Raw genomic sequence first — 21980 nt, 5'->3', positions numbered from 1 at the left:
TCAAATGCAATGGTGCTTATTAAAGGTTCTTAGGCCTGTATTTGTCACACAGACAAAAAAACACCCCCCCCCCCCCAAAAAAAAAAAACCTTCAACTCAGCAATGCATGTTTTGATATTTTTTTCATAGAAAAAGTGACTGCTAGGACTTCATAGTTTATTAAGATATCTTAATAATGATAGACGGTCGAATACCGACGGGGTGTGCGGTGACAAATATGCCATGCTATGATGCATAGTGTATACGACACAATGGAGTGTGCAGTGACCCACTTTATGATGCATAATGTATACAACAGTGACCCATGTTATGGTCCAAACTGTATGCGACACAAATTGAGTGTGCAGTGACAAATATACCATGTTAACATAATGTATACGACGCAACAGAGCATGTGGTGATCCATGTTATGATGCATAATGTATGCGGCACAACGGAGTGGACAGTGACCCATTATTCCAAAACGTATACGACACAAACGGAGTGTGCGGTGAATGCCATGTTATGATGCATAATGTATACGACACAACGGAGCGTGTGGTGACCCATGTTAGATGCATAATGTAATGTATACGATACAGCGGAATATGCACTGATCCATGTAATGATGTATAGTCTTTTATATGACACAGCGGTAGGTGTGGTGATCCATGTTATGATGCATAGTCTATGTCACAAAACGTTGCCCCATGTTATTCATATTGTATACGATACAACGGAGTGTGCAGTGACCCATGTTATGATGCATAGTGTATACGACACGAATGGTGACCAATGTCATGATGCATAGTCTATACGACACAACGTAGTATGCCGTGACAAATTTTATTTACCATGTAGTTTTTGCTGCATAACGTACGTCTGTTTATTCGACAAAACGGGGTTATGTTATGCTGCATAATGTATTCGACACAACGGTGTAATTTAATTATGACCAGTCAAAGTAATAGTGAGTTTGTGGACTATTATCAAAGATTTTAGATAATAAATTTTCACGAGTGCTGTTGGTATATCTTTAAGTTCTGAAAACAATAAGTTCACAAAACCTATTCCTAATGTTAAATATAAAATGTTGCCTTTGTTCGACATTACATAAACAGGTGCATGAGTGAAATGATTTATAAATAAATTCAACCTGTAAAAATAAAACCACGTGATCTAAAAACTAACTTGATTAAAATACTAGGTGTATTGTTTTACGTTTTACTGCAGGTCTAATGATATATTTGTTGAATTTAAAGGTGTGGAGCTGGGACCAGTAGTTCAAACGTATAATTGTAATCACCCGTAAGGGCTGCTGCAAATGAAATGGTGTTTAACGCAGTACTGACTGCGCTAATGAAGACGGACATACGCAACACAGTGCGCTATGGGTGAAATTTTGCCTGGACAACCGACTAGGGCACACCAGTAAGATGTTAATCCTGAATTCACGTTCATTTAAAATTATGTTTGGTCTTGTATTAGTACTTTTTTTATGTTGGGTAGCAATTCAACCCAAGGGCCTAGTCGCCTGATTATACAATAACGTTATCGTGCATAAATGGACACCATGATTTTCCAAACGAAGTGGGCAGCGACGAGGCACATCTTTTACATCGACCAGAATACATTATTTTATTTATTTTTAGCCCTTCCTCCCATGGCGTCGTCACCGCGCCAATTTCACCAAACATAGAAAGCTAATATCACCATCTCTTGTCCAGAAATACATTTTGATCTTTTGTGGAGATTAATTAATAATTTAATACAATTTCATAACAATTTGACCGTAAACTAACATTTAGGCATAATTATATGCATCCACATGACCTTCAATAAAATGGGTGTGTCTGTTTATTTTGGATTTTTTAAAATTATGTTATATTGCAGAGATTTTGTAATATTTAAACTTGTAGAAAAACCGGTGCCGGAATCAAAATACCCAGACTATATATCTTACTTATATATACACCGATCTGTTCACACCTTGTAATAATCAAATGGTCACAGTAAAGTTATATTACCTCAGTAATGTGGGGCTAGTGACACGGGCTGTCTAGAACTCTAGGTTAAAACTAAAACTTTACACGTGGTAATAATTGTCAATTTGAGTAATATCCTTACAGGTAGCTGTAGAGAATTATTTCCCCGGATGCGACTCCGTTAATCGTTACCGCATAATCTTCTACTTTCTCATACGTTTGTTTTACCATTTCTATTCGTTTGGTTCGTGGGGTTTCATTAATGCTTCATTAATATACAAATGCTGCGGCCCTACACCGACGGGAGCGGTTTGTTTTGTCAATAGCGTCCTAAGTATTGCAGGGGACCGCCAAGGAAATAATTATATGTGACAGATTTATTCTACACACCATATCCTAAATTTAAATGATTTCATAAAAGAATTATTGATAATTGAAATTATCGATTGAATCAAGATGTATAGAATATGCATATCTTTCCTTGTTGATTACTTTTTGCATTATTCTGGGCGTTATTGACAAAAAGATGCTACTGTGGATTCTTAATGTCGGTGAATATTTGGACCGCAATGCAGAGAAGTAAGAGCTCGGGCATCGTGAATCGCGACAAGACCGACAGGGTGGCATATGTGCGCGTATACCCCCCCACCCCTCCTCGTAAATGATCGCAATGCAGAGAAGTAAGAGCTCAGGCATCGTGAATCGCGACAAGACCGACAGGGCGGCATATGTGCGCTTATCCCCCCCCCCCCCTTCCTCCTCGTAAAAGACACCACAATAATAAGATTCCATCCAACCTTATATAGGATAAAGTGAGCTGGGGCAGGTGGGTTATGTTGATCTAATCACGATGCGGATTACAGAACCAATCTTCATCTTTACACAAAAACCTATTCACATATTCTAAAAATAAAAATCTGATAAAGACCAGCCCTCACCCTAAAATATATCAAACCCTAGCCCTAACTCTTAGTAAATAAAAATCAACTAGATATAATAATTCATAGCCCTAACAAGATAGTGGAACAAAAACTTTTTTTTTAGACAATCCAATCTCTAGTAAGAAACACACTAATGTGGCTCTCAACCGAGAGCCTCAAATTTATTCTTTTTCTTCAGAAACAAAAATACCAGAAGACCGAAGACCACAAGCACCAACTAAGGCCGATGCCAATAAGACCAGTACCACCAGCCGACTTTCGGACTTTGTATATAATTTTAATTTACATTATATATTTTCATAAAACTAAGAAATACCATGAATTGAATTTCCATCATCCTCGGTCAGTGCTTATGTGGAGACTTAACCTCTCTCACAAATTCTTAAACCCAACCAGTCGGCTTCTATTAATAGTACTTGACCTGGACAACGACGTTTTCGCCCACTCTTTGTCGTATTTAAAGGACAATATGTCAGTCATTATCACATATGTGATAGAACTGGTTAAACAGGTTCCAAATATATTTTTAACACATAGATCATGTAGTGAGCCAGCTCCATACACACAGGAGTACTGCTAGTTTTACATGTGAAGTGATATCAGATGTTGTAGACAACACAAAGCAATCGCAGAATACTATAGAACAAACAGTACATTAATACAGAACAATCTCCACAATTCACAGAAGAAAATGTACATAATACAAAACAATCTCAACAAAACACAGATGATACAGTACATAATACAAAGCAATCTCAACAAACCACAGCAGAAATGGTTCATAATACAAAGCAATCTCAACAAAACACAGAAGATACAGTACATAATACAAAGCAATCTCAACAAACCATAGCAGAAACAAAACATAATACAAAACAATCTCAACAAAACCCAGAAGAAACAGTTCATAATACAAAACAATCTCAACAAACCACAGCAGAAACAGTTCATAATACAAAACAATCTCAACAAACCACAGCAGAAACAGTACACAATACAAAACAATCTCAACAAAATACAGAAGAAACAGTACATAATACAAAACAATCTCATCAAAACACAGAAGAAACAGTACATAATACAAAACAATCTCAACAAAATACATAAGAAACAGTACATAATACAAAACAATCTCAACAAAACACAGAAGAAACAGTACATAATACAAAACAATCTCAACAAAACACAGAGGAAACAGTACAGACTATCACACTGAATTAAAGGACCTAAGTCCGTAACTCAAAATCCTCCAAAAACTTCGACATCGAAAACACGAATTATTGGTCAATTTAAATCAACATTGATGATGTAAACTTACCGGGAAAAGATGAGCTTCTGATATCCGATATTTAAGATAAAATAATTTTTTTAACATTGGTACACGAATCGTGTACCATAATGCGCTTCAGCCCCAGTTGTATAACTTGTATTGAGAGACTCGAGGGACGAGGCTAGACACATTGCACCAAATCAAATGGAGTTATGTAGACTAGAATAACTAGACGCTAGAAATTTGCACTCGATTGAGATTGCTGACTTATTTCGCTGAACATAACTGATTTGAAATTGGAGTAAAAACAGAAACCATTAAATGTAAATCAGTTTATATACATTCATATTACAGTATATGCGTTGCGATCCACTTTTGTGAATTTCTAGGTCCCAAATGTTAGCGATTTAGCTCCTTTAAGTTGAAATCACCAAAATTCGACAAAATCCATCTCACAGATGAACAAAAAGATAAATCAATCAAGGTTATATCAGACGTATATTTCAAATATATAATTAATTACAGCATTCTAAAAACATGTCACAAAAATTTTTTAAATTAAAATTGTTGGAAATAAAGAGAAAAAAATAAACTAATCATATGAAATATGTAATCAATTACAGCATTCTAAAAAAAATGTCACAAAAATACCATTTTTTAGTTAAAATTGTAGGAAATAAAAAAAAATCAATTAATCAAATCAAATACATGTATCCATTAAAACATTTTGATAATAAACAAAAAAATATCACAATACTAGACTAAAAACTTGTGGCAAGAATTTAAAAAGTTAAATATCCACCCAAACAAAACAATCTCTTGTTACTAAATGCTAAATGCTGTAATAACCACTCAAGTCGCGATTTTTTTACTTCATGCCAGTGTTTTTAAAGGGCGTATAGCTCTGTTCTTTGGAACCTTAAAACATAAATATAATGGTTGAAAAGCATATATTAATGTATATAAATACTATATGAATGAATATACTGATGTATATTCAATTTTAAATTTGTATTGTACTGTCGAATCAGTTATGGTGAAATACCTGAGCAGACCACATTGAATGGCAGTCGTTTGCGACTGGTTAGTTCAATATTGAATTTTAATTTGTTTTTCATGTTGAATGTTAGTTATACGCCTTTTAATCTACAGACGGGTATGGTCTTGAAGATATTTAATTATACTCTAAACATTTACATGTAATTACTCAGAAATGCACATATTTTTAGTACTTTACTTATGATATATTTTATACGATAAAGAGTCTTTCTTCATACTGTTATTGTTTAGAAGATTTTCCATTTTTATATTCTTAATTGTATCATTTAAAAACAAAAGCAAAGAAACCTGTACATATACACACACCGGAATGACTACAATAAATAAAATGTATGTATCAACATTATATAATATCATTATATTTGACTATCATTGCACAATATACAACATTGCTTCTTAAAGACTTGAGAGGCCTGGTCAAAACAACCCTCATTAATAAACAGTAATTGTATTCCATAGAATTGAGACTTGTCTATTCAAGTTCAATTACTAAATGCCATTGAAACAATTTACAACACTGAGGTTTGATTTCTTGTAGAGGTCAAATTTCGGGAGACCATAAGGCAACAGTCTTCAAAGTCCAAGGCATTAAATATATCAAAAATTAGTAAAAATATAATTTTCCTCGTGATGTGATTAATCCTAATTTAAAAGGATGTGAGCTATACTTCAGTAACTCCTAATTGTTTATACAAAGAAAGTGGTCCAAAGGTGTATTTTGCCATTTGCAACTCCCAAATATTCCAAATATGTCACTTTATAATGATTAACATTTTCACCAATTTGTTTTTAAGATATACCGTTTAGTGAACAAAAATAGCCATGAGAAATGGTCTTCAAAAATAATCTAATTTGAAGGAGTTTCCACATGACCGGAGGAAAAATTATAATTATGTAATGTTTACCTATTTACATCGCTTTTCTTCAAAATAGAATCTTAGATTGAAATATCTTGCCAAATTATTAATTTCAACAGCTCAAATTTTTTGATTGTCATTTGAAAGGATGGAATTGATCTGATCTCCTACAATAGCCTCCTGTTCCCTTAAATATAATCAGACTTTACAAAAATATTTATGTATATTTCGTGTGAGTACAAATCATGCCCATTCACAATTAATTCACTTTGCCATTTGGAAATTAAATTTAAAACATAAGATGTGGAATAAAAATAAGAAAAATATTGTTTATAGTTTAGACTGTGGTGTACTATGAAGAAGATCTCTGATATACTTATAGTAAGATGGATGAACCTGAAACAATAAAAATATAGGTTCAGACATAAATTTTAACCAGTTACTATAAAACAACTAATGTGTCTTTACATGATTGGAATTGTAAAGACTTTGAATGAAATCTATATGAATTCTTGAAATTTTACAACAGATCAGGGCTTTACTTCCAACTTCTACTAGCACAATTTTTTTTTTAAAGAATGTCACAATTTAGCATTATCCCACATCTTGTATATATTTTTAAATTATAAATTTTAAAGGGATTATCTTTGTTTATAGCATTTCAGAATCTGTTCACTATGAATTTTAACCCCTTTTTTCAATGCAATACAGGTACCTATATTGCTAGCTAAGATTTCAAACATCATTATATTATTTTAATCTAACTGACCAAGCATTATTTTATTACTTTGACCTGACAAACAAATCAAAATTCTACTTACATCTGTTTTGTTCATAGGTTCTTGTTGTGTCGATTCGTAAAGTTTTTCATAAACATTTCCATCGTAAACGCCTAATACGGAACATAGAGTTTCATCATGTATATCAAACGCATCTACCAATGATACAGCATCAGGTCTAGTAAACAATAATAGTTGTGTAAAATAAATATCAAGTATAATAGATATTAATCATGATCAAAGACTTCAGCAAAATGGAGTAAGTTCACTCACTTATTTTGGGGGGTTGGATGGCCGAATGGTTAGCGCGAGTGTGCTGTATCATTAGGACTGTCATTGAGTCAACTGGCGTTGTTTCGATTCCCCAGTTGTACGTGACAAGGAGTAGGGTCACCTGTCCAACCTCGTGGGTTTTCTCCGGGTCCTCCGGTTTCCTCCCACTGCTAAGGACCCCTACGCGCAAGAGAATTATTGAAATAAAATTGAACCATTTTTTAGTCCCGAAATGACCTAGTTGTGTCGAGTGGACGTTAAACCCCATTTCTCTTTCTCACTTATTTTGAAAGTGGTACATTGTAAGACTGCCAGGATTTAGCATGGTGCAGTTTATAGTCATACAATGTTTAAACTATTTTCCTTTACAGCTGGACATATGAACGCTTGGTAATTAATGGAACAGTTTTTATACATTTTCATGTGGACGTATATATTAACACATGACACAATTATACGGAATACAAGTTACTTAAAGGATTTATTTCAGCGACGTTTCGACATGGGTTGTCCCGTCTTTATCAAGCAAAGAATGGCAACCATAGTACAAATAAAGATATATATACAAAATATGGAACAAAGACATACATCTATATACAATGAGAGATAATCATTTGAAAACCATCAAAACCCCAGATTTTGATGAAACTCAAAAGTGTATATCCCAAAGATCTCAGCTTCTATCGATATTTGCATATTTCAGACCATAACTTCCTGGATTATGGCCCCTAACTGAACGATTGCTTAACAAGGTTAATACAAGTAAAAAGAATAAAGAATTCATTATTTACCTGATTTGTGACAATAGTTTGATTTCTTCTTCTCTCATCAATTCTAGCTGATTTAGGTTTATAGATGATGTCTGAAAATATACAGTAATAATAGTGTATATATGCACAAATTCCATACACGTATGCATGCGAAAAGTGCCAAACACTATATACACTATACATCTTTCACTATTTACACAACAGTAAAATTGTTGCTCGGCAGAACACATTGTTATTCCTATTGCATGCAAAATAAGGAATTCCGAAAATTTTAAAGGTACCCGAAATCCAGGCCAAAAAACATTTGCCACATTCACGAGTTGTGTTGGGTATTTTGCAGGGTATAGATACCCCTTCTAGAATAGCAGATACATCTTCTCTTTCTTGAAGTTTACATTATAGCTAACACATTTTTGTATTCATATCATTTCTCCTTGAAATATCTTTCCAATTTTTTATTTCAAACATAAAATCTTAAACAGAAAGATTCTGTACATACCTACTCGAATATGAACTTATCTCTTTAAAATCACCTGATTACTTCTATAAAATCACCTGATTTATTGATGAACTTACCTCTATAAAGTCACTTAAGTTATTGAGGAACTTACCTCTAAAAAATCACTGGTGTTATGAATATACTTACCTCCATAAAATGAGCTGGGTTATTGATGAATTTATTCTATAAAATCACCTATTGATGAACTTACCTCTATAAAATCACAAAATCACCTGGGTTATTGATGAACTTACCTCTGTAAAATTACCTGGGTTATTGATGAACTTACCTCTATAAAATCACCTGAGTTATTGATGAACTTACCTCTATAAAATCACCTGAGTTATTGATGATACCATATAAACAATAAAACACACACAATCGATGTAATACTTGTTTTAAAACTGGACTTAGTACCAATGATTGTACACTAGTTATAAAAGCTTTAACTATAGACATGTGACTGTGAACCTATAAAATACAAATAAGTACATTGTTTTATTATTTAAAATACATTGACATTGAACTGAATACAAAACACTTCATTCTTTGTTTAATTCTGATCTGACTAGCTGCATCATGTTTGTAATAGATCTGATCTGACTAGCAGCACCAGTGTTTGTAATAGATCTGATGTGACTAGCTGCGTCATATTTGTAATAGATCTGATCTACCTAGCTGCATCATGTTTGTAATAGATCTGATCTGACTAGCAGCACCAGTGTTTGTAATAGATCTGATTTGACTAGCTGCATCATGTTTGTAATAGATCTGATTTGACTAGCTGCATCATGTTTGTAATAGATCTGATCTAACTAGCAGCATCAGTGTTTGTAATAAATCTGATCTAACTAGCTGCATTATGTTTGTAATAGATCTGATCTACCTAGCTGCATTATTTTTGTAATAGATCTGATCTACCTAGCTGCATTATTTTTGTAATAGATCTGATCTACCTAGCTGCATCATGTTTGTAATAGATCTGATCTGACTAGCAGCACCAGTGTTTGTAATAGATCTGATTTGACTAGCTGCATCATGTTTGTAATAGATCTGATCTGACTAGTAGCACCAGTGGTTGTAAAAAATCTGATTTGACTAGCTGCATCATGTTTGTAATAGATCTGATCAGACTAGCTGCACCAGTGTTTATTATACCATACCTGACTTGACCAATTGTATACATACACATGTAATAGAAGTCCATGATATTAGTACCTTTGCTAAATCAAATTTTTTTACCTGAGCTGATCTGACTAGTTGAATCATATTTTTATTCCATGCTATATGCTGTTCCAAACCACTTGACATGTCAGCATGTAATCTATGGGCAGTCTTCTTGATAATTCTACAAAATTTAAAAAAAAATATCCATGTACATGTATCACACAATAACTAATGAAACTTTAATTTATAGCTCAATAAAACATATATACACTAGAGCTATATTTTTGTCACAGTCATATAAACAAACAGATCTGATAAGTCCATATGAAATATTTGGGCACTTAATATGTAATTTTATGTTGCAGAAAAACTCACCTATTTGCCATATTCTGATATATATCAGTGAGTATTTGTAGATCATGGCAATGTTCTGATTTCTCTATCGGATTAACATAAATATCATCATTATTTAAGTAGGAAGTAAACCCATTCAGTGTTTGACCAGAAACGTTTAATGCTACTTGTTTCATTAGATATCTACAATATAATAATATAAACAGGGATACAAAAATACAACAGAAATTCTTAGAGAATACAAAAAAAAGTCAGAAATTCTTGGAGAAATACCTACGATAAAAAAAATACAATAGAAATTTTTAGACAATACAAAAGGTCACAAATTAAAGATGGTTGATTTACTAGCTGTCCCTAGAATATTAATTAAAACATTAAATTCTGACTCGATCTTCACCATAGGTCCATACACGACCAGATGTCTCAAAATAGTATAAAGCAGAGCGTTTGTTTGTAATCCTTGTAAAAATCTCACCTGGCCGTTTGTTGATATAAAACAGTATTTTCACCTTCTGCCGTTATGATCGATGCTCCACCAGCCACAGCTTCACCTAAACCAGCATACCACAGGTAACCATGACCACCACAAGCTCGACGACATATCTCCGAATGGTGAACGGACAGCTCTCCTGATATAGCCTTAAGTGCTGAGGACTGACTGTGAAGCTACAATAATTATAACTAAATGATTAAAATGAAAGTAGAATGTTTTGTAGAAAATTCTTTCGAGTCAGAGCTGTGAAAATAATCCGGTTCAGTTGCAAATAAGAAGGGAGAAGTAAGTCAGTGAACATGGTCAATGTGTGAACTACATACTACATGTGAATTCATCTTTTAAATTACTGAACCAATCTGGCCCGAATAAATATTAGAATTCACTAGGGATTTAAAGAAACTAGGAAACTCGAAGGAATTAGGTCTGTTTAAAGTCTCTGTGTGAAATTTGAGGGATTGTTAATGAAAGTTGAATCTCTAAAAGAAATGTCTGTCTAATTAATAATGTTTCAATTCCATTCAGTATGACAAAGATATGATGAATTGATTACTTGTTAGCATTCGACATTCACTTCAGATGATATATAGAATAGAGTCAGAGACACCTGTAAGTTTTGAGGAAATGTTTTGATGGACTTCTTTTTAATCCGAATGAATGCAATACTGATGACACTTTTCGAAAAATGGATCGATAGATAAGTATTTAAATGGGTAATTTCTGATGGATTGTATTTCTCTAAGAATATCTGGTCTTTTGTATTTCTCTAAGAATTTTTTACCTTTTGTATTTCTCTAAGAAATTCTGATCTTTTCAAAAAAAGCAAATAATGCATGACGACTTTAAATAAAGAAATTAACTCAGCCAGAATTATATAAGTACAGATCGAATGTATTTCTCTAAGAATTTCTGGTCTTTTGTATTTCTCTAAGAATTTCTGATCTTTTGTATTTCTCTAAAAATTTCTGATCTTTTTGAAAAATGCAAATAATGCACAAACACTTTAACTAAAGAAATTATAAAAGTAGAGAAAGGCGATGACTTACCTCAGCTAGATTTGTATAACTACCTCGAGCTAACTGTGGATATATTTTATAATAATAATCATGTAACTGTTGAGAAGCAAATGTGAGAGCGTAAGCTGTAGCTAGTGCTGGAAATAATTTATATTGTTGAGATTGATAATTTATAACCTGTTCTTCTTCACCCCTTAAAAATTATAAAGAAACAAATTAATGCTTAGACTGTGAATAGAAAAAACTTAAAAGCTGTCCATTTTTCCATGTATCTAATTATAAATTGCTAATGCCCATGACAAATGTTGTTGATCTGTTTTGTTTATTTAATAGCGTTGATAAATGTTGTTGATATGATTTGCTATTTTGTTCATGTTGATGCTAATATTTAAATATATCTTTTCTTTTGTAGATGATAATTATCCATCAAGCTATATCTAGTTATGAGAACGAAATGACTGAAATTGTACTACATGGAGATGGGATATGGAAGAATGTGGCAGTAATCAAACAGTATGTATCGAGTCTAAAACCATTAATCACTGTAAATTATTCATGTCCTGTACTTACCCAGGTTTTAGAGCAGATTGACGTCTAACACAACTATATCTCATGGCTGCTGTCACAGAACCACATGCAATATTAGCTGCCCAATTGGTCATATTAACACGAACTAACATCATAGTAGCGTAATTAGCTTTACTGTTACCTACAGATGTGAATTTACCACTTCTAGATACCTATAAAATATATATTTATTTAATTTAATAAATTTATTTTAACATAATCCTTTAGTGGCATTTAGCGATTGGAAAACATAACAAAACTAACACAGTTATATGGGACAACAATCAATTATCGAAACGTCATGCTAGTGTATAATAAACCAGTGATTGTTGTCCCATATAACTGTGTTAGTTTTGTTAAATTTATTTTAAGGAAAACCCATATCTTCAACTGAGACTTAAAATTATAAAACCTAATATTCATTGTTATCTTCTATTATTATGTAAACGTAATATTGCCTTGATCTATGTCTTTGTAATATGAACATGAGCACATTTATGTGGCACTTGTACACTATAGAAATGTGTAATAATAATAATTAAATATGTAATCATACTGAAGAAACCAATTCATTCTAAAACAAAAATTCATTGATGGCTCCTATATTTTAACAACTCTTTCAACCAAAGTTAATATTGGGGAAGGGTAGACTTATTTTTGTCAAACTGCTTATCTCCTTCTGCTTTTAATCCAAATATATATAATCCTTCTGTTTTACTTTTGGACATTATATCATTCTTGAACCCAATTTATCTTTAAATCCGACCCACAGTTGAGATGTTGACAAAAATTTGTAAACTCGATAAAAATTGATAACTTATCATGCTTATTTACAGGAAAACTTATATTAAAACAGGAGACATTATTATAGTTTAAAATTCATTAAATAAAATCTGAAGCTGTTAGCCTTTAGGTAACCAAAAAATAAGTAGTTACAACTGAGCCGTAACAAATAAACATTGTCTACAAACCTTGGCATTCTTCATCAACATCTGATCTCTAGGTATTCGAACTTGATTTAATATAAGGAAACCATTATCAACTGTATTAATAGCAATCTTTGGTCCAATATCACCTACTTTTATACCTACAATACAGGGAGAAAATGAAGTTTAAGATCTTTTTTATTGGCAAGTGCTAGGGAGAGCATTTTGCCCATGCAGTAGCCTTTCCCCCTACTCTTCTTTGAATTTAACCCACCACAGGAATCCCATTCCCAAACAGTAAACATTTCTTTCTAGTCCTGGTAAATGAAATCAAATGGGGTTTAACGTCCTACTGTTCTGCTCCAAACTGGGCTAATGAAGATGGGCTTACGTCATAGTGTGCTGTGAGGGAAACTTTTCCAGAGTAGCAGCACTACACCTACTCTTATATCGAATTCCATCTTTCAAGGGATCTTTTACGTGCATGCCAATGTGTACACAGGACCACAGATTTTCGTCTCATCCTGCATCACTGAGAAGGGGAAATCACGCCAGACATTTTCCATGAACTTTCTCGGCCAACACCGGAATCGAACCTGAGACCTCCAACTAGAGAGAGAGAGAAAGAGAAATGGGGTTTAATGTCCACTCGACACAGACTAGGTCATTTTCAATAATTTGCTTGCGCGTAGGGGTCTTTAGCAGTGGGAGGAAACCGGAAGACCCGGAGAAAACCCATGAGGCTGGACAGGCAACCCTACTCCTTGTCACGTAAAACCGGGGATCGAAACCACGCCAGTTGACTCAATGACAGGCCATATGATACAACGCGCGTGTGCTAACCATTCGGCCATACAACACACACCCCCCCCAACCTCCAACTAGTCCTGATAAGTAACTTGATAAATCTTGTTGAATACAACACTACTACCTGGCCCAACATTTATCTAGAAACCATTTTCTTTCTCAGATTGATTTGTTTATGAGGAAATATTATATTGTAGCTTACTATACCTGGTAATGGAGTATGGTCATCTAAACTACGTAGTTGTACCATAAATGGATGCATGCCATAAGATTTATTATCAATTATTAACTGAGCTAAAACTATAGCATGTGTACTTGATTTACCCACTGGAAATAAAGAAATAAAAACACACAATTTCAATTATTTACCTTTGTTAAGATTATATTTTCATGTCAAAAGAATAAGTGAAATTCTGTTGAAAACATGAAATAATACATAGGATAAGATAAAATAAGATTATGTACTGAACGTCCATAAAGGACAGCATACAATATAAACATGTACATAAATAACGATCAATAACAATAAGACAAATAATATTTATATTTACAAACAAAGCAAATAATAGTTTTAATCTAGCCTACATTTACTAACAAGACAGACAGTCTATAGTGGACTCTGTCAATCCGGAAGTATTATTGTACCTTCGAATACTGTATTGTAAGTTTTATTATAATGCACCCTCGAATACACAGAACATAAAATATGATAACGCTTACTGTACATTCAAATTTTTATACATTATATCAAACAATTGCATAACAATTAATTTACTTTGAATATAAATAATCGTTGAATAAATAGCACTTGTCATCCAAGGCTTACAATTGGCCGACCAATTGACTGACAGGTTGTCTTTGTCCCCACCCTTAAACCACTCTTTGAATTCATCTATTCACTTTAAAATGTCAGATAGTGTAGTACGGCCAATTGAATACTTATACCAAGAGATTATAAAATTATCAAGGTAATCAACCAAGACCGACACAGAAAATTGATTGGTGATTGCTTGTCGGTTAACTCCCACTGATTGAAGGCTGGATTATCCAATGTTAACTGAACGCAAATCGTGTGACAGAACCGCTGATTGATGTCGTAATTCAGAATATTCAGAATCCGAATTACTCAAAACTTTTTTGGTTGAAGTACATAAGGAAATTAATCGGGTCATGAAAATGACAGAATTCACAGAATGCCGTTGTATTCAAATGTCGGAAGTGACAAGAGTCCACTGGATATTTACCTCAAAAAGGTCAATGGCCATAAATATACAAGTGCATTATATAAACTATGAATTTGGTTTAATAACTAATTTTAAAAGTTATTTGGCTTTACCTATCGAGTGTTAACACAAGATCGTTGGCCTTACAGATGGAATTTTTTTAAAATGAAGACAGTTTGTCATCTTACAATACATTAAAAAATTCATTCAAATAAACAACATTTTTTTTTATTCTTGACCTACATGTATGAAATCCAGTGAACTCATGAAAGAATTTATACTTTAAGATTTTTGTTTGCGCTACCGGAGTTGATAATTATAAGTATTCATACTTACATCCACCGGGCCACCATTTCATGGATGTAATTTTAGGTGTTCGTAAAACAAATTCATCTGTTGACTGGTCGAAAGTTGCTGTGGTTTCAAGGCCCAATAGATTTGTTCCTAATCACAAAAATAGTTCAATATTAATTTCTCTACCGTATACATAATAACTTGTGTGGGTACATTCATTTTTTTTCATCACTAAAACATTAAAATGGAGTTATTTCCCTTGACAAATAAATCATTACAAATTATTGAACATGAAATCTTGTTTAAGTTTTACTTTTCTGCTCCGATTGAGCTAATGAAGAAGGGCATATGCCATACAGTGTGTTATGAGGTAAATTTTGACTGGATAGCGGTGCAATGGTCTACTCTTATATCAAATTCCAACTGCCAAGGGATCTTTAATGTGCAGGCCAATGTGTACACAGGACCTTGGTTTTTGGTTCCATCCGAATGACTATACGCTGTCCCTTGATCCTTCACCACAGACAAGGAGGAACCACGTCGTAAAAACCCATCAACTTTCTGGGCCAACGCAAGGATTGAACATGGGACCTCCAGGTTAGTGAGCCAGTCTTCCTCTTCCCCATTGAGCCACAGTGCCTCCCAAATAATTAGACAAAAATGAATTAGTAAACACAAGCAATAACAGGCAATAGATCAGTCTTACCATGCCCTAACTCAGTCTGAGCATATGTTCCAAGGATTTTAAAACTTTGGGCTAATGGAAGCCATTTTGCTTTCTGTTCATCTGTTGCTAAGCGTTCAATGGCGGGGATAAACATGGTGTGATGGAGTGATAGAGAAATCTCCTTTCGTAATAAACTGAAAAATAAAAATTTATCAAACAATAAAAAGGATGATTTACATAAATAAAACCAAATCAATGATCTCAATATAATTTTGAAGCATTATATACCGTATTAAAAATTTCCATATAATATTGGTTGTATTGCCTCATTCTTTGTAAAAAAAATGATCCTTAAAAAGTTTCTCCACAGAGCCAAAATTTGGTTATAATAAAAGCTGAATTTAGTTCTGTGAATGTTTACCTTCAAAAGACAATTTTTCAAGTAATTATATACAACAGAGACGCAGAATGTGTATTGTTAGCGGTAGCTTACATTAGCCTATAAATATTCATAGAACGATTATGAATTACAGTAATATTTTGATTGCTGGTTCTTACCCTGTATTTAGTGATAATAACTGGGAGAAATTAAGATAAGTCAAACGAAACAGTAGTAACAAGTCTGATTTCTACATCAAATCCATACTCCTCGCAGTGTTTCGTTTAATTAAACCTAATCCCACTCAAGTATTTCTGTTCCAAATTATGACTGGTCAATAGTCCGATTAACAACCAATACCTAACTGTGTAAAAATGTCATTTGGGTTTAATCAGAGCTCCACATCGTTTACATAACGTTACGTCATGACTCACGAAAATATTTACGCACAATTAACCAGTGCATAGCAAAATATTGCAGAAAAACAAATTACGTTACAAAACGAGGCTATCAACTGTTACAATGTAAACAAATACAATGTATTTTCACCATTTTTAATACCTTAAATCACTGTCCAAAGTTTTAGGGAAGATCGCAGATTAAACGAAGGGCTGTCATGTTGCTGTACTTGGGATAGATTTGATTGAACGGAAAGAATAGACACACTCCCTCAAAAGCTCAAGTATCATAAGTCAATCCAGCAATGGGCAGAGAGGGATTTCTCGGGCCATTGCTTCCGGAATATGCATGAAATTCTATGTATAGTAAATAACACCTCAGGGTTTGTATGTTAGTTTTAGAACTTACGATTCAGCCATAAAATAATCTTCTTCATTCCACTGATATTTTCTCTTTAAATGAAAAAGTTTGACAGATTTCTGGACACCATAGTCGTAGAGTTGTGATTTTGAAAGAAATGCTCGGTTAGGGTTGGTGAATACTGGATCAGAAAACAGTAGTTGTTCTGGATTTTAAAAAAAATAAAGGAAAATTGTAATCAAATATAGTCTTATCACTCCAACCCAAGAATAAGCTTTTGGTTTTGATGGAAAAAATAGAAAAAAAAAACAGTTTCAGAATCTGTCCACAAATTGTTTTTCTATCATTGCTAGCAGCAATATTGTAGCGACATCAATTGTTACGCAAATATACGTATAGTCTTAAATGCACAATTCTGAACACATAGCGTAACAGTTGAATAACTGAAATAAATAATTCTAAAGAAACGAAATATTGCATAGCTGTTGGATTTGATCAAATCACATAATAATGTGATAGGTTATTATCTTTATTCAAATGGGAATTGGTTGATTACATGTTCAGCTATGTGCAGTACACTTTGTGGACATTTTAATTGAAAATTAAGGTACTTATGATTACAAAACTTGTGCAAAGAACCAATGTACTACTGCAAAGGAAGGTCTTACCATCCACTACTGTGGCTGGAGTGTGGGTCAGTTCATCTCACGACTGTTTTACCCCGGGCTGTTTCATTCCAACCTATTTCTTATTGGGCTGTTTCATCACGGGCTGTTTCATCCAGTTTGTTATTGTAATAGCAGTTAATTAACCAAGTTGTACATTTAACTTAACAGTATCGTTAATTAAACTGTTAAACACTTATAAATGACAGGTTAGTCACAGACACACTTATTATGAAAAATCATGTGAGAATCGAGTATTTTGAAAACTGTTCTGAATGGATCTATTTTCTTTCTTTTTTGTAAGCTGTTATTTTGAGGTTTCATAATTATTCTCTGTTTCGACATAATCATTGTTTTATTTTTTCTGCTTTTACATTCAATCAAGAGGAAATTTTAAACAAATGGCTGAATGTTCGCCCGTGTATGCCCCAAACAACTATTTTATTATTGGTTAGAGGCATAAAACGGTGGAGAATAATATTGTTATTGTTATTAGATGAATAAATTATTATAAAATCATAATATAATACTCTTTTTTTAATTGATAAGATGAAACGACCCTATATTCGTGGTATGAAACAACCCGTGTAAATTTGCGATGAAACAGCCCAGGGGGAAACAGTTGTGGGATGAAAAGACCTACTCAGTTAAAATTAGGGCCAGTGGAACCATTAGCCTGAATGAAATCTAACCAGGATGTGAGTAATGGATAGATTTTGATATTTAGCCCAGTTTTCCATATAAAAAAATAACATTTGTCCCAATATGTGAAATAAAGTCCAAAGTCAAGAGTAGGGCAAGCAAAAAAAAAAAAAATAAATCATCACTTCATGTCAAACAAAACGAGAAAATGTTCAGGTTTACTCCTGGTTCTCACCCAATTCATGCCTTCTTTTTGTTCTTTCAGGACCGCCATCTATTATATTTGTTAATTCTACAATATTAAATGTTCCAGTATCTCTTTCCTTCTGTAAATCAGGATTAACCCTCAACCCATTATTTATCAACTTCACCGATTTCGCCATTTTGACTACTTATGTATCACGTGACAGTATAAATCTAGCCCATAGAGTTATAAATAGAACATGGTCTAGCCGGATTGGGATCATCCAGACGTTTCAATAGGCAATCGAGACGACTCGAAAGAGATAAATCATTTTTGAAGGAGACAGCTTTTTTTTTTAAAAAAAAACCACAAAAAAACGGAAAGGTTACTGAACTATCTCTGAAGTGGGCAAAAAGGTTAAAGTAATGTAGTCTAAAAAGATTTTTAAAAAAGGGGGTATTAAAGACTAACACATTTTTTAAAATAATTATCATTCGGATTAAATTTAGTTAATTAAAGGGTGTATAGATCTATTCTATGAAACCTTAAAATAGATTAAAACGGGTATACACAGTCGTTTGCGGCTGCTTAGCCATTCTAAAGGTTTTAAATAAATTGTTATTGTGAACCTGTTTCGAATACGTTGTTGGCCGAGAAAAATTATCGGGATTTTTAGCGTAGTTTCGACCACTTCTCGGGGGTACGGTCAAAGATCCAGATATGCTCTTTTTTTATATAGAACTCCCCAATGGTACGTAAACGTCTAAAAATTGAACGTCGCATGTTGATGTCACATATTGATGTCACATATACCACGTAACCGTGTTCCGTGTACACATTTTCCGAGCAAGTAAACGTACCGTTGACAGTACGAATACAATAGCTGCTCGGGCAAAATATACTCTTCAAAAAAGTAGTAGATATTGAAATGCAAATACCTATGCAGGTTGTGATATGATAAATATTCATGGACACTTGACATGCTTTGTTCACAGATGAAGAACAAAACCACTGAGCTGCACATGCGACACGCAATAGCGCGCCATACACGTGGGAGGGGTTCATTGTCAAATTTGACACTTCAAGGAAGGGTTGATGAAAAATGCCGCGTGCTGGTTTATCCTATCCATGTTTGCTTTCCTATCGGTTCTTGAATAAGATTTACTGTTTAGCGTATCTTTGTTTTAGTGCATTACGTTTAATTTGCAATGAGACGTCTTCAACATGATGAACGTCTACATGACATTGGCTTCAAATTGGTTCTACACAGCGAGCAGTAGCCAACATGCTTAATGTAACACAGTCTGTGATCAGCAGACTGTGGAACCGGTACCAACAAACACACAATGTTGATGATAGACCTTGTTCAGGTCGTCCTAGAGCCACCACACAAGCCCAGTGTCGATACATTCGTACACAGGTCCTGCGAAATCGAGGAAATCAGCTTTCAGTAAACTTGTAACTCGACATCACATGGCAAACAGGCGTCAATGTTGTAGGCAGCGTAGAAATTGGGGTAAACGTTCTCAGATGAGTCCAGATTTACTCTGGATTTCACCGATAGGCGTGCTCGCGTTTGGAGGCGTGGAAATGAGCGCCATCCTAACTTTAACGTCAGATAGCTTGACAGATCCGGGCATATTTTACGGGGTTAAAATAAAACATCACACCAATACAAAGTTTTGCCATGTTTAAGTCAGGGGGTGCGGTATTCATATTTTTTTCATGACTTTTACATATTGAATGTCACGCTTGAGTTATGAACAACACAACAAAGAGAGTTTACTAGGGGAATTTTTATGAGGAGGATCCACATGAAACAAAACTTGATCACGTAACTTTAGTTTATGAGGATGCATATTTGACCATCACTTTGTTAACTACAATACTATATACATATACACATTGACACTTACAAGAAAGTTGTATAGATATTTAAAGTATTTTGTACATTTTGTGTATTATAAATGGATTTCAAAAAGTAAACATAAGTTTGATGGTCACAAACTGATAAGGAAGGGGTTATTAAATTACATTAATAGCTTGTACTGTATGTATAAAGTATACCAAAAGAACAGTCCTTTTTTCCATAAGCAGCGGTGATGCGTGAAATTATACTTCTGGAATATTTACAAAATATTACTGACAGGCTAACTAGACACAATTTTATGGAACACAGTCACTTGCCACTTCACACTTGTCTCCAGGGTGATTATCTCTGTGTTTTATTTTAGCAATGTAAACCATATTGGGATATGTACAGGTTTTATACAGATAGAATCTTAACTAATCCTAATAACTGTTGTAAATAAATAGGAGTTAGGGCCTACTATGTAAAAAATATTTTTTTTTTTTTTTGGGGGGGGGGGGGGGCAAGTATTTTCAGACCTCCCTCCCCCCCCCCCGGGACTCTTTCACCCCCATGTGTGACGCCCATGTACTCGTGACGTCATTTGTGCGGGACTGTCTTTGATCTAGCGTTCTCCTTATAAGCACACTGCATGGCGTGTGTCCGTCTTCTTAATTATCCCGGTTGGAACAGAAAGTGGAGCCACGGTGGCTAGTTGGTTAAGACGCTGGCTCGCTAGCCTGGGGGTCGGGTGTTCGATCTCTGCATTGGCCGAGAAAGTTCATCCAGATTTTCCGACGTGGTTTCCCCTTGTCAGTGGTGCAGAACGGAGGGCCTGACAAGGACAGCTGTCTAGTCCTTCGGATGAGACGAAAAACCGAGGTCCCGTGTATACATTGGAATGCACGTAAAAGATCCCATGACAGTTGGAATTCGATATAAGAGTAGGCGATAGTGCCGCTGCCCGGGCAAAATTTCCCTCATAGTACACGGTATGGCGTATGCCCGTCTTCATTAGCCCAGTATAGGAGCAGAACAGTAGGACGTTAAACCCCATTTCATTTAATTTCATTTCTGGAACAGAAAGTGGGAGGTCAACAAACCCCATTTCATTCATTCATTCATTCATTCATTATGTTACCTGCTTGGAAATTTAATAGGATATTACAGCCCCCCTCTCCAAGGGCGCGGATTTGTCATAACTTTTGAGAGGGGGGGGGGACGGAAGAACTCTGGAACTTGGAACATTTCATTACCAAACGAAATAAATAATTACGAACAGTTTACTGTACCAGTGCTATTTCGATGAAGGCTGTAACTAGGGATAATATGATGACAATTTGGAAAAATTGACTACCTACATCAAAGCTGCATAAATATTAATTGTTCATGAAGTTAGTGAATCGTCCAAAGACGTTCATTCTACGATCTGGACTGTTCTCTATGAATATCTTGACGACATGCTTTGGGTCCTGATCATGAATATCTTGGCGACATGAAGGGGGTCATTATTCATTATGGAGTTATTCGCCCCCCCCCCCCCTTTCCGATTCTAAGGGGGGGGGGGCATGACCCC

General features: G+C 34.3%; 1 protein-coding gene across 1 annotated transcript; it reads right to left on the bottom strand.

Moving 5' to 3' along the window:
- Window positions 1-4660: 4660 nt before the first annotated feature.
- Window positions 4661-18754, bottom strand: LOC126828777 (peroxisomal acyl-coenzyme A oxidase 1). The gene is made up of 15 exons (XM_056102108.1): window positions 18607-18754; window positions 17113-17269; window positions 15966-16120; window positions 15302-15409; window positions 13950-14069; window positions 12981-13096; window positions 12013-12182; window positions 11473-11635; window positions 10409-10599; window positions 9955-10116; window positions 9655-9760; window positions 8737-8883; window positions 7935-8005; window positions 6913-7048; window positions 4661-6487 (listed from the first exon to the last, which is right to left on the bottom strand). The coding sequence occupies exons 1-15, from the start codon at window positions 18752-18754 to the stop codon at window positions 6422-6424; spliced, it is 2016 nt and encodes a 671-aa protein (XP_055958083.1). The 3' UTR covers window positions 4661-6421.
- Between the last annotated feature and the right edge of the window lie 3226 nt (window positions 18755-21980).

Source organism: Patella vulgata, chromosome 7 (assembly GCF_932274485.2).
Source record: "Patella vulgata chromosome 7, xgPatVulg1.2, whole genome shotgun sequence".
NCBI lineage: Eukaryota > Metazoa > Mollusca > Gastropoda > Patellidae > Patella > Patella vulgata.
The sequence above is the reverse complement of the archived record's forward strand: the minus strand, read 5'-3'. Positions and strand labels throughout refer to the sequence as shown.